The sequence below is a fragment of the Lasioglossum baleicum genome, chromosome 3 (genome assembly GCF_051020765.1).
Source record: "Lasioglossum baleicum chromosome 3, iyLasBale1, whole genome shotgun sequence".
Classification (NCBI taxonomy): domain Eukaryota; kingdom Metazoa; phylum Arthropoda; class Insecta; order Hymenoptera; family Halictidae; genus Lasioglossum; species Lasioglossum baleicum.
This window is the reverse complement of record NC_134931.1, coordinates 2,485,328-2,498,342: the sequence shown is the minus strand read 5'-3', so window position 1 is coordinate 2,498,342 and position 13,015 is coordinate 2,485,328. Positions and strand designations below refer to the sequence as shown.

The window sequence follows — 13,015 nt, the reverse complement described above, 5'->3', positions numbered from 1 at the left end:
CGATATACGGATCGTTTGACGATCTAGGTGCATGTGTGCAAGGAGAAAGCGGCGATCTACGGCAGCATGAACGGTATGAACGATGGACCTGCTTAGGTCGCCTCGGCGAGCAGTTCGGTGGGCGCCAGCCCCACGGGATCATCCGGGGTTTTGGAGACCCCGCTGTCCGTGCAGAGTGCCGGCGCCAGCCCACCGCAGTCCAGCGGGAAACACCTGCACATTAACCTGGTGAATCAATTCAGGCCGGGCGGCTCTCTGCCGAACGTAAACAACAACGCGAATTGCGGGAACGACGCGAAAGAGCACGCATCGACGCACACCGCCGCTCTACACTCGATCGACCTTAAGGTATAACTTGCCCATCTAACACCGAGTCTAGTTCGCTGTGTCTAGTAGCTGTTCTATAGTATATCCTTTCGTCTTCTTTTGTTGCGCACCTTTTGCTCTCCCTCTGCGCACACAACCCCATCAACACACCCACACATTGTCTCGCTCCCTTCCACCAGTGGCCAGCGACGGGGGACATCTTCCTACGTACATATCACTTTATCGTCTCCTCTTCGCATTCACATACCGAACGATCGTTCATTCGTTCTTTCAACCCTTAGCACTCGGTTGGAGACTCAGACTCACATTTACATTATTAAAAATATGTTGCTATCTAATCAATAGACTGCGATAGAATTTTTGGAAAGTGGAATAAAATAGAATTCTATTTCCGGTGATAGCAGCCTTTGCAGATCTGAAGTAAATAAAAATTGTATGAATTCCTGTCGAATTTTATATTCTACGCTTTTGTGAAAATTTTCAGAAGCCATGAACTAACCAACCACTAAACATTTATGTATGAGGTATTATATCAATTTCAGATCCATGAAAAGATAAAAATCATGTAAAATGGAATTATTCGAAGCTGGAATAAGTGTTTAATTTTTGAATTAAAACAGCTCTGAGTGCAAAGGGTTAAACATATTTCATCTAGAGACTAAGTTGTTCATCGCACTCAATTAAACAGCCTTCAATTCGAAGTTATCACTGGAACCCGTCCAAGTTAACCTACCACTGCCGGCCGAATGATCGGTTTTATATTTTCCATCTCGCAATTATTGAAATTATGAAGTTGATTACGTGGAAATTGATTCGATATATTCCTTTATCGAAGCAGATTGCGCTTTGTAATTTTCTTAAGCTAAAACATTTTTATCGCTTTCAGTAAATTTCGTATTAATCCGTGGTCCCTATAGTTCTTTGAAAAACTTGTTCATGTTCCTGCGAGAACGTTGCGAAATCTCCGAGGATGTCCATTACGTATTTCTTCCTCGAAGAATCCTCGTTCTCAGTTTCGTATATGTTTCCAGTGAAACTCTCCCGCCAGCAGAGTGTTCAGATGATTTTAATCTTCCATTACCTCGCAGCGTTTCTATCACTGCGAAGCAAACTCGATTTTCCTCCGCCGATCCAGTAAAGTAAGACATTGAACGAGCGAAGCGAATAGTTGCGCTTCTGAAGTTCGCTCAAGGGTTAATTTCGTCGAGCCAGTGTGCTCCTGGTGCAGTTGGCAGTCGGTGTTCAATCGAACAGTTGACACGTAGTCATCGTTCCGCGGATTTTACGGTTGACACGAGGCACCTGGTATTCGTCGCGGTAAAAAGTATCATAAAGTCTAACGAGGCCTCTGTTTTATGTGTAATCCGCCGCAACTGCTAACAGAGTAGACGGTTTTTTTGTTTCGATTCCGGTTGCGGTAAATGAATTCATAAGCGTCTACGTTTCCGCGGTCTAATGATCACCGAATGATTTACATAGGTATCGGAATAGACGTAAACCGCGTAAGAGCTTTGTAACTTTCGATCGATCGATTGAAAAATTGTTTAATGCTCTTCAAAGTTCACCACTCTTTTCTCTATTTTCATCATCATTCGTTTGCATAAATCGATCTCCCTCTCTCTCTCTCTCTCTCTCTCTCTCTCTCTCTCTCTCTCTCTCTCTCTCTCTCTTTCGATTAATTTAAGCAATCTCGCGTCGGAACCTTCTATCCGAGAAACGATTTTGCCCGGCGAACTAATTACTCGAACAAGTACATTAAATCCCGAACGGCAAACTGTGATTTAATCGGTGGGTATGTATAGTTCGAGCAACTTCTTCGGAAATCATTGGTCCGGAAGTAACGCAGCTGTAAGCAAGCAACGCTCCGCAGGGATTTCTTTGATCAAAGAACGTTTACCGCAAACGCATTAACGACTTAACCGGCAGCCCGATCGTAATTGCTTTGATAAAATTGATGAAGTTAACGATAAAGTGTCGCTTCGTTTGAACTTTCCCATTGAAGACCGTAGTTTCGCGTGCGCGCACCAATCCCCGACACCTATACCGGGTGGTCTTGTTCGCGGTACGAGAGAGAGAGGAAAAAAAAGTTGATCGATCGCTTGTCGAGAGAGATAAGCGCGGAGATTCGTTTCCCGGGAACTCGACTTCGAGAATCGATCTTGTAGGCGAGCGTACGCGGCGCCTAATCAACAGGAGCGTCAGCTGAGAGTGCTGTTAAAGCAATATACGCGCACGATGAACATTTGAATTCGATTTCAATATTAATTTTCCGCCGCGAAGACACTCGTTTTTTTTTTTTAAAAAAAAAGAGATTCTTGGAAGAGCAACGAAATGCTATCGCTCGAGTTTCCCACACTGCGTTGGCAAACCGATCATTCGATTATTAACCTTTCGTTAGACCCAGTTGCATATGATAACAAAGTATCGACGATTGTTCTCCTTCCTGTCACATTTCCTGTCGGATCTCATGCTTCCATTTCACGCGTTAACCTACATCCATTTCTACATCGCTCCGCGATCGAAGCTCATTATTAAATCTGTAAAATTGAAAAATTCGACCTCGTAAGCTAAATTCGAGATTGACATAATTAAAATAGTAATGTTTCATCGAGCAGTTATTTTCTACTACGTCGTTCGATTTATCGATCGAAGAACAACACCGAGTAGGAAGTATTCGATGACAAGAGCTATCATTTAGGACTGTGTGCTTCCCGGAGTTGACGCTTCTTCGAAGATTCTCGGTCGGAATTGTTGCAGCAACGTGCACGGGGGAAGCACACGTCGAGCCGCATGAAAGATACATTAGCTTCCAGAAATATCGGTGCAACGGAATCAAGCATCGCTGCTGAATTAATTGATCCACGGCGATCTGTATGAAACTCGATCCCACCGCTGGCCACCACCATCGCGACTCCCCGTCGACTTCTATCGGCTACATGTATGTACCAGGATAGTGCAGCTCCTTCAGAAATCCTTGTGCTCGATCATCGAACGATCCCCTCACAGTTCATAGCTCAAACAAAGTTCTCTCCCCGGAAAATTCACCCCTTTCTCTTCACGAGAGCTACAAAGACTTTCAGCAAATTTTCTTTGAATTATTTAAATATCGTGCTTACAGCGACGAGTGAAATTTCACGGGCGAGTACACTTTTTCCACTTTGTATTCACGATGTTTATCGTTTATTTGTATTCGATATTACAGTTAACATTCTTTCGGGTACACAAAGAGGAAAGTATATTTCCACCGTTTGCAGATCCTTTTGTTCCGCTCGAATAATCAGTTTCTGTCCTCTCTGTTTTCCTTCGGACTCCGTTTCGCTGGTTTTTCGGGAAAAGATACTTTCGGTAGCCGACATGATGGAGCTTCACGACTCACGGTGGAAGCCCTAAATCGGTGATATTAAAATCCCGGCGGTGCTGATCGGAGCGATCAATTACGGGGGATATTAGGGGGGACCTCTACTTGTTGCGGGTTCGCGTTCGAAGCGTGAGTCATGACTGGAGCAACGTACGGGCCACCGATCGCGTGCCTCCTTTCATTAAAACCGACTATTTCCAGTCGCCGTGTAAAAATAGACGTTTCAAGATTTTTCTCCGTGCTCGGGACGCGCCGCTTCTTCCGATTTCTCTGTCTCGCGATCGAGATCTACCGTTCACCGCTGGCCACGTTCACGGAACTCGCGGAACACGATCGATATCCAGCAGAGTAGACTCTCTGAACCCATTGTTATCTTTCTACTCGCGTGCTCTTCTTTTTCTAATCTTCCACCGTGCACTTTTCTGCGTTGCCTTTGCCTTTTCTGCTCCTTATTCTGAAATCGCTCTTCCATTCTTCGTACATTTCTTCGTCTCTCTCTCTCTCTCTCTCTCTCTCTCTCTCTCTCTCTCTCTCTCTCTCTCTCTCTCTGTCTTCGTTCATATATCCGGTGTACGAACTGATTCGTTGCTCTTCTTGAATTTGTAGTTCATTTTCCATTAAACACGTTTGTACTGTCGGAAATTATACTGTGCGGATCTTTATGTAGTTATAGAAAAATTGAGTAGATGAAATTCAGAATTGTTGGAAAATTTAAAAATTCGAAGACGTCAATATATGATTTCTTCTCCAATTTCTCCAACTTCGTTTCTGTCCCTTGCAATCGATGCAGACAACTTTTGATGCGGACCACGGATTAATTTGTACACCTAATAAATTCGTTTCTATTCGAACTCGAATACCTTGCTCCCTAAATTCGAACTCTTCCATCATTTCACCTGTGTGCACTCCTTAATTAGCCACCCTCTTCCATCGCTAGACAAATAGGAAGTCATTTTTGCCACCCATTTTGAAACATTGATACGATTGAAGACGGTGGATGTACTATTCCGATGTACTGAAACGATTATCCTGACTCTTGCAATCAACGAAGAAACCTTGCTTATCACCGATCCTGTACGATCTTCTCCTTTCCCCAACCGATCACCCGCCGCAACCACTCCGCTTCGCCAAAAACAGCGATCAACGAACTTCTCTCGGAGCCACCGAAGTCCCAGAGCATACCCCGTTTTCTTTTCTGCGATGTTTCTGCACGATCATGCATGACACAATGTCCTAATTGAAGTCGCACACGACGAGAATCGAGCGAAGCACATTCCACGGTCTCGTTCCGAGTCGACGACTTCTGATCGGCACGATTTCATCGTTGCGCGACGTTCAATTAGGGCAACAGCCCCCGACACGTTTGCGTAGGAGTAGGTAGTGTCTCTAGCGTTTACCGAAAAGAAGTCTGACGGAATCGTTTGGTCGAAGATTCACATCGCCTCTGGCACCTTCGGGACACGACCAACCGGTTTGATTGAATTTTAACGAGCTGCGAGTTCGGATCGAAGTCCGATCGGCTCGCACATTGTTTCGACCTGTGGCAAGCTGACGACGCAGCAGGTCGCGCCGATGATTCGTCGCCGAAAACGGATTTCTCCGACCGAGTAAAACAGACACGTTATATAGCGAACGTCTTATGGTATTGCATAAGAGCAGGCGTCGCTGTCCGGGCCCGGTGATTAGAAAATTATTCCGAACAGCTGAGGATACCACTTAGGCTTCCTCGTAGAGCGTGTCCGCGTGTCATTCCCGCGAGACGGTACGGGGGGAACCGGCCCGAAACTCTTGTAAACATGTAATCTGGGCCAGGCGTGCCGGGATAACTCGCGAATTAGATTGTCACGGAAAATTCTACCGACGATCCGTCGTTCGCTAATCGAACCGGATTTACGTAACGCGGTTGTTAGCTGTACCGCCAAATTTTCCTCGATGCACCCTCGCACGCTTCTCGGAAAATTCTGGTTAATTCATTATCATTATCAGAGAGACTGGTAAATTAGTCCAGCTTTTGGAAATTGTTTCGGTCTGCACATATTAGTTGAACAGAAAAGCTTGTTTAAACCATAATATATTTAATTAGATCTTTGACGCGGTAGTTGGTGACGTGCGTCTCGTCCATTTGACTCACAAAATACACGTGCCATATAGGTACTCTGATACTCCTTTACCCGCCCACAGATAAGAAAATGTGTAGAACTGTGACAAGTACAGTTTTACTAAAAAAATGAATTTCCCAGGGTTTCCATAGGTCTCCATAGGAGCTATTGAATCAATTTGATTGTTCAAGCGCGGATTAGCGAGCGCGTCAAGTAACGACTCAGTTGCAGAGCGACAAGAAAATTTAGCAGAATCTAAAACGTTCAGCCGAGGAGCGTCCGAGAAGCATTAATTGAATAGAAATGAAGACAGAGATTCGAGTTTTTAATTTTATCGTCTCTATTTGGTTTCTGTTTCGTTCGATATTATATTTTCGTCTTTCGATAGTCAGATTTACAGTTCGATAGTGGGCTTGAATGATTTATCCTAGGTGAACTACAGTACCTGTACAGAACGAATTGTACAAATAATTGGGTTTGCTTCGCGTGCGCTGATTTCGTTGCCGTAGGTAGTCGGCGGTAGATCCTTCCGATTGGTTTCTGGTTCCTCGATTCTCCGTATCATGATTCGACTGCCTTCTCTCGGTGGTCCAGTGGAACGATTTAGACGATGAACCACAGCTGCAACGAAACCACACGTTTTTCTTACAGTTCTCTCCCACGTCTTTTGCGAACGTTCTTTCTTTCGACCATTCTAGAACGGTCTGCACGCTTTCCCTGCACAGTTTCGTTTGCGACTGCTTCTATATGCGACCGTGTAGTTGTTAGTTTGCTACCGGGTGCATGCTAACTGTTAGATCTCTCGTTCGAGATGCATCGACGCGACGGCCATACGTTCGCAACGCGAGCTCGACAAGTTTTTTGCGACCGTCGATGCTTCTCGAGACTTTTGCCGAATCAGCGAGCCAGAAATCGTTACAGTCGAATTTCTGAGTATCGTGATTGCACTGCGGATTTTATGCATTTGCAAGAAACATGACCAGAGACAAGATCGATTTTGCGTAAATATCCGCAGTCTAATAATGATCGGTGCCACGAACTTTCAAGAGACTCGACGTCCGATTCAACACCCGATCACGTGGCTCTGCAGGCCCATTTAATAGCCAATAAACCACTGACAGTTAGCGGTACGCATCGATAAGCAACGATGTTAATTGCGTGTCGTAAAGCTACATCAATTTCTGTCGGGATTAATTTTTAATTACTCGCATATGGTACTTCGGATCTTCTAACTTTAAAATCAGTGTATCAAGCATAAACGAAGGTGTCGACTACGCCAGCAAATATTTATTTTGCATTACTGTAGTTGTTGCATCGAATAAAAATGTATTTATGTTAGAGTCTCGTCAAGTTCCATATAACCAGTTATGCACACTAGCAAATATTTATTTTGCATTAATCTAGTTGTATCGAATAAAAATGTGTTTATGTTGGAGTCTTATAGAGTTCCGTATAGCGAGTTAAAAAGTTATTCGACATCTTTCGATCTAATTAATAAGTTGATGAATGTGAGGAGACTTACTTCTGGTACAGCTTCATAGACGCACACAGCAATACTGTGCAATCTCTCGCAGTTATCGGCGCCAGCTGAAAAACCCGGTTCACGTTAGAACGGAAACGAAACGAATTCTTCCTGTTCGCCTGCTTAACTCTTTTCAATTCTATGTCCAGCTGAACTCGACATTAACTTTCGCGACAATTTCACTAATTTGCGGTGTGGTTATCGGCAATGCCGCAACTTCGTGTTATGCAATGTCTAGACAGCGGATCTTTATGCATTTCTGCGCAAATATGTACATCTTCTCCTTCTTTCATTTGATTTCCGGGAAAATAAAGATCCGCAGTCTAGCAGTGACAATTGCAGTAGTTCGTAGCTAGCAAAGCTGCATATGGGGCTAAGATTAGATGCAATCACGTTGAAGCAGGTTCTGGAATAAAGGGGAGAAAGCATTTCGGACCGGAAACGGTTAAAATTGGTGGAAGTTTGCGTGGTCGTAGAAAAATGGACAGAGCGCGTACCTCCAGGGGTGCATTTCGCCATAACTTGCGCCGCTGTGTCCAGTAGGTTTTCCGGCAGGAATCCCATCAACATGTCCGACTCCAAGTTAGCTTCGTCGTCGACCTAAACCGTACGGCTCGTTTGTGAATCGATCGGTGCGCATAGAATCGTTCGTTCGAAGGTAAAATGTGATCTTACCAAGCTGAACGCCTCCAGTAGACAGTACATGTAACACGTGATTGACCTATCATTCGGTATGTTTCCTTGCATCACCTGTTGGATCTGCTCTGCAACCCGAGGCCACAGATATCATTAGTACACAATTTTACGCATTTTAATTACAGTAAAGTCGCGATCTAGCTCCCATAGCCTGTTCCGAGCAGGGATAGAGATCGTGTAGGGGAAACTATTTTTTTTTTATGACTGCGTCGACCGCGCCGAAAGTATTGGCTTGACAAGAAAAAATCTAATTTCTTTATTCAACCAATGAACTTCAACGAATAAAATATTTTCAAATAAAGTTTATTGCTTGAATACAAAAATTAGGTTTTTTATTACACCGTAAAATACCGAAATCATTTCGTTGCCAACCCAATACAAAGGATGCCGAACGTAGAAAAAGACAGCATGTAAACACGGACTGTGCGGCAGCTCGAGCTTCTTGGCCTCTCGCGGGGATGTGCCCCCCCCCCCAGTGGAAGGGGTAGGCGAAGGGACAGTGATCGTGGAGATCCGACTTTACTGTATGCTATTTTACACGAATCGACAGTTTGTGGAGGGACAGTAACCATTTTCCACGCGTGTCAGAGCTTCGGTTCTTAGAAATCGTGGCGCTAACCTTCCGTTGTGCCGTGTTCTTCCATGCACCGTTGTTTGTCATCCTGCACCATGTCGATGATTTCCGGTGGCAACCAGTCCGGCTACGAGTAGAATCAAAATAATAACCAGTTGCCCGTGAATCATTTCCCTGGGCGAACAAGCGCGTTCACATTTGCCATCTCCTTGACTTTACTCTCGGAGGCGAAACCAGCTATTTTCAGAGCTCGAGATTCCTGCTATTCTACATTTTTCTTTCGCGATCAAACCGTCGCGTCGCGCGGCTTCCATTATCTTATCGTCCCCACGTCGATTAGGGCAATCGATCTCTCTCGTAGCCTGCGCTGAGCTTTTCGAACCCGCGGTGGAAACGTTCTACTCGAAATAGGGGATGGGAAACGAAGTATAATGCACCGTTGGGGGGTCGGTAGTTGGCGAAGCTTGCGATTCGCTTGAAATATGAAAGACGATCTCGGGGATGAATAATGATCGAGTTAGGGATGGGTGTGCCTCCTTCAAGGATTGCAAATAGAAGGCTTCGAGCATTTCAATTTTACAGGCTGAAATCGGGCGCTCGAAAATGTTTCAACAAATGTTCCAAAAATTTCTGCTGTGTTCTAAATGTCCGAAAAAGTGACGTCCAAGGGGTGAACGGGAAGATTCCAGGATTTACGATCCACAGGCCCGTTGATAGGCCAATTTAATCGAAGGGGAAGCCAGTCAGCTTGAGATTTGGGCTCGTAATGAAAGAAACGAAAAACGAGCGAGCGATCCCGCTAGTCTAGGCTAGTGTCTGCGTTTCCGGGTGCAGTTTACGTAACGGCGCGCTCCCCGCGTGCCCATTTGAATTTCGATCGATACTCCGGCTCGCGTTCTATCGCGGCCCGTGGCCGGGTAAACATCGGCAAGGAACTACGGTAAAAGGGACACGAGAGAAAGAGAGAGACAGAGAGAGAGAGGTGGAGAAAGGAAGGCGAACGAACCGGAAGAACAGCGGCGTGCCGATGCAACTGCACCCGCTCGACTTGACACGCTCCAATTAGGGGTTCCCCTCTAATCTCGAATCCACTTGCCCCCGGTTATCGATCGGCCACGCCGGTCTCTCGCACCGGGCATTCGTCTCGTTATTTCCGGGCGAGCACGCGGCTCGATATTGTCACGAACGAATCCGTCGGGCGCGGAACGTTTCGTATTCCGATAGGTTAATTAGGAACACTCGACGATTAGAAAACTGCGTGGCCGATCGCGGAAATTACTTTCGATATTTCTTTTCCTCATTAATGCTTTAAATACTTTAAATAAATTTTTTGAAAGCTTCGAATGACTAGAATCGCTCATTTTTTAATTCTACACGTAGTAGATGCATTGAACAATTTCCCTTTAATGCATCCTTGCAGTTTCAATGAATTTTTATTTGAAATATTGAAAGGCGAAGCAGCGCTAAACAATAAACGTGATGTGAAAACGTATCGTAGCAGGCACTTGGATTAACGTCTCTAAAGTAATCGATCGGAGCTATCGGAAAACCAAGAAAGTTTGTGCTGCTTCTAGGTTTCGTCATTACTAAACTGTACGCGCACACGCCGCGTCGTATCAATTAAAAGCGAGCTCGGGTATGCTCGAGCGAAAAGCTTATTTACCGGAGAACCGAACTAACGACTGCGGTGAAAATAAACACTGGTGGAAATAAAAGAAAAAGTCCTGTTTCCAATCGGAAAATCTTTTGTCGCAAACTATGAAGTAAAAATAGCATTTCCTAATGTGCAGCTGTTCTTTCATTTTACATATCCGCACTTAAAGTGCACGATAGAAAAAGCATTCACGGAGAATGAATACAAAGATCGTTAGATCGTTCAGATAATAGAATTCGAAGGCGACTGTGTTTCCGAATGCGGTATCGTTGTATCATTGATCTCTATCGATTCGAACGGCACGAACTTCGTTGGTTACCTAATGATGCGTTTAGACTAAACGAGCGCGAACGTTCGCTCGCTTCGACAAAAATTCGTGCTCGTAACATTAGGTGAACGGTAACGAACCACATTCGCGGCGAATGATGAATCTAGCTATACTGCTTGCGAAATGTGGATTGGGAAAATAATTGCAAAACGCTTGCAGCCTCGAGAGTTCGCTCGTGGACACGTTACACTCTGCCGCAGGGAACGATCCATTTCAGAATGATTGCCATTGAATATCAATTAATCAGTTAACTAGATTACGGCGTATGGTGAACACTTCGCTATCAAGTAATTCAGAATTGAGCCTTTACACTCGAGGCTTCTTTGACTTTCGAATTGAGAAATTTTATCGAACACGAAATAATTTATTCGTTGAGTGGGGTCACGAATAAAATTGTGGGTTCGATCCCTCCATAGGGGTTGTTGCAGGGGTTCTATGGGCCTCGAAGGCGTTGGAAAGCTCGAGGCTACTTTGACGTTCGAATTCATAAATTTGATCAAACACGAAATATTTATTCCTCGAGTGCGGCCCTGAATAAAATTGTGTGTTCGATCTCCCCACCCATAGAGGTTGTTGCGGTTTCTATGGGATTTGGCAAGCTTACTGCGGCATTCGAGGTTATTTTCGAATTCAGGAATTTGGTCGAACACAAAATATGTATTCCTTGACTGCGGTCATGAATAAATGGGTTCGATTCCCTCCCATAGGGGTTGTTATGAATTCTATGGGGCTTGGCAAGCTTACCACGGCACGAACGAGGGCGGCCTGCAGGCACACGAGGCCGAAGAACAGCAGACCGTGTTTGGTAGCCATCTCGGGTCTTTCGTTTCTGTTTCGGAGCGCGCGTCTCTCTTTTCCGACTGGCGTCTCACACTTTTCGCGAGCACAGTATGCACCGGAGTCGCGTCTCCCGTCGTTTTTATAATGGTTTGGGTGACACCACTCCGCGGAGGATGTGGGCGTGCGGTGTAATAGAGGGTTAGTTGCAGTTTTGTTGCAGTCGTATCATTCTTCGCTCGTTGATTGAAGCCCACCGCCTCCGCTTCGCTATTCATCGGCCGGCTAATTTTCAACTGCATAACGGAAGTGCGCTTTGGATTACGTACGCGATTACCCATCGACCGCGACCTTGTCCACTTCCTGTGTCCTGTGTCCTGCACATTCTCTATACTCGGAAACCCTGGCTAATCGGACACCGAACCCTCGACGGTACATTGCTCGTCTGTCCTCCCACGCAATACCTTCTTTCCTCGAAATCGGATCGATCCTTTCAGACACCCGATCCTCGGCACCGCGTGGGACGAAACTTTCCCGGTGACCGTTTCCGATATCCACGGAAAAATACACGGATAACTTTGGTTTAAACTATCGGGAACAAAATTGTTTTCGCGTTGTACTATCACCTCGAAAGAGCGCACTCGGCTGAAAACCCGTTTCACGTGGCCGGAATTATTGTTAGGGCTAGTTCGAGGTTTAACAGTAACCGTTACGTAGCCAACCAAAATGTAAAGATCGTTTAAAACCTTTTGTATGTAACATGTTTGCACAAATTCTCATTTTAAGACTATGAAAAAATATATTAGAAATTTTGTGATATTTTTAGAGGGACATTAACAAATTGTTGAAAGAAATGCTGTAAATGCAGTAAAACCGAGTACGAAAATGACAAGATCGGGTCCTTATTCTTACTTATTCTACCAGTCTAGACGTTGTCCCTTTATCTACTAGATTTTAGGGAGAGTCGCAGTGATCGTTACCGAACGTTCCTACTTATCCCTGAAGTCGAGAGATTTTCGCTTTATTCCCGAACGGAGACATTGTTTCTCCGCATTCTCGGCTAGCACTCGAGCGTGGATTCGCCCGATTGCGCCGCAAGTTCGAAGACACTGTCCGAGCCGGTCTTCGTTAACTTCTTCCCGGATAGCGCGCTCCCGGGCCGATCGTTCGAGAAAATTTCTTTTCTCGGGAACACCCCTGGGAAGCAGTAGGAAAGTGTCGTTTCCCGGAACACGGATCGAAAGTTGAGTTGAACTCAGCCGATCGACAGTTTTCCAAGATCGTTCATGTTCCACGCTGAGAGACGTCATTGTAGACCGGATCGTTTCAGCTAGAGTATAAAACGCGTATAAAATTCGATCGTTAATAATCGTTGAGAAATTCGCGACTAGTATAAGTGATTGAATGGCGTACAGTTTATTACAGCTCTCGGTTCCCACGGCTTCCGAAAAGAAAAAGATAAACATCGGTGCGCTCGGTACTCTTCGTTATTGTCCCGAAACGAGTGAGCTGGCATATCTGTTGTGACTACTGAAATTACAGTGTTCGCCTCGCCTCCTCTAATCACTCGTTGCCGGGCTCGAGCCAACATTTTTTTGATTAAAATGTAAAGCCGTTCGTTAGAACTTCCGAGCGAGCCTGCGCCAATTTGCGATGTCCGGTCGTTATCGACTGTTCGAT

The 13,015-nt window shown here is 45.1% G+C and overlaps 2 protein-coding genes across 9 annotated transcripts in view; one reads left to right on the top strand and one right to left on the bottom strand.

The window, feature by feature from the left end:
* Crtc (CREB-regulated transcription coactivator) overlaps window positions 1-13,015 on the top strand; it is a 100,640-nt gene that overhangs the window by 12,685 nt on the left and 74,940 nt on the right. For 5 of the 6 annotated variants that reach the window (XM_076420006.1, XM_076420008.1, XM_076420009.1 and 2 more), the window contains exon 2: window positions 97-348. The exons of the other annotated variant lie outside the window; for it this stretch is intronic. In XM_076420006.1, coding sequence (XP_076276121.1) covers window positions 97-348 — 252 coding nt within the window. The remainder of the gene's footprint in view (window positions 1-96; window positions 349-13,015) is intronic. 6 annotated transcript variants of the gene reach the window in all.
* On the bottom strand, window positions 6,110-11,439 carry Obp1 (odorant binding protein 1). Of its 3 annotated transcripts, XM_076420015.1 has the most exons (6): window positions 11,303-11,439; window positions 8,622-8,703; window positions 7,982-8,070; window positions 7,804-7,906; window positions 7,307-7,371; window positions 6,110-6,405 (listed from the first exon to the last, which is right to left on the bottom strand). In XM_076420015.1, the coding sequence occupies exons 1-6, from the start codon at window positions 11,369-11,371 to the stop codon at window positions 6,388-6,390; spliced, it is 426 nt and encodes a 141-aa protein (XP_076276130.1). In that variant the 5' UTR covers window positions 11,372-11,439; the 3' UTR covers window positions 6,110-6,387. The 3 variants fall into 3 exon arrangements, with proteins under 3 accessions (XP_076276130.1, XP_076276128.1, XP_076276127.1); XM_076420013.1 differs by lacking the exon at window positions 6,110-6,405 and having other exon boundaries at window positions 7,238-7,371; XM_076420012.1 differs by lacking the exons at window positions 6,110-6,405; window positions 7,307-7,371 and having other exon boundaries at window positions 7,556-7,906.

Bases quoted from the DNA above. Each gene is read 5' to 3' on its own strand.
- Obp1 (XM_076420012.1), bottom strand. From the start codon at position 11,371: ATGGCTACCAAACACGGTCTGCTGTTCTTCGGCCTCGTGTGCCTGCAG. The intron at 8,704-11,302 runs GTAAGCTTGCCA...TTCTACTCGTAG, and splicing joins CCGCCCTCGTTCGTGCCGTG to CCGGACTGGTTGCCACCGGA. The intron at 7,907-7,981 runs GTAAGATCACAT...CGTACGGTTTAG, and splicing joins TACTGGAGGCGTTCAGCTTG to GTCGACGACGAAGCTAACTT.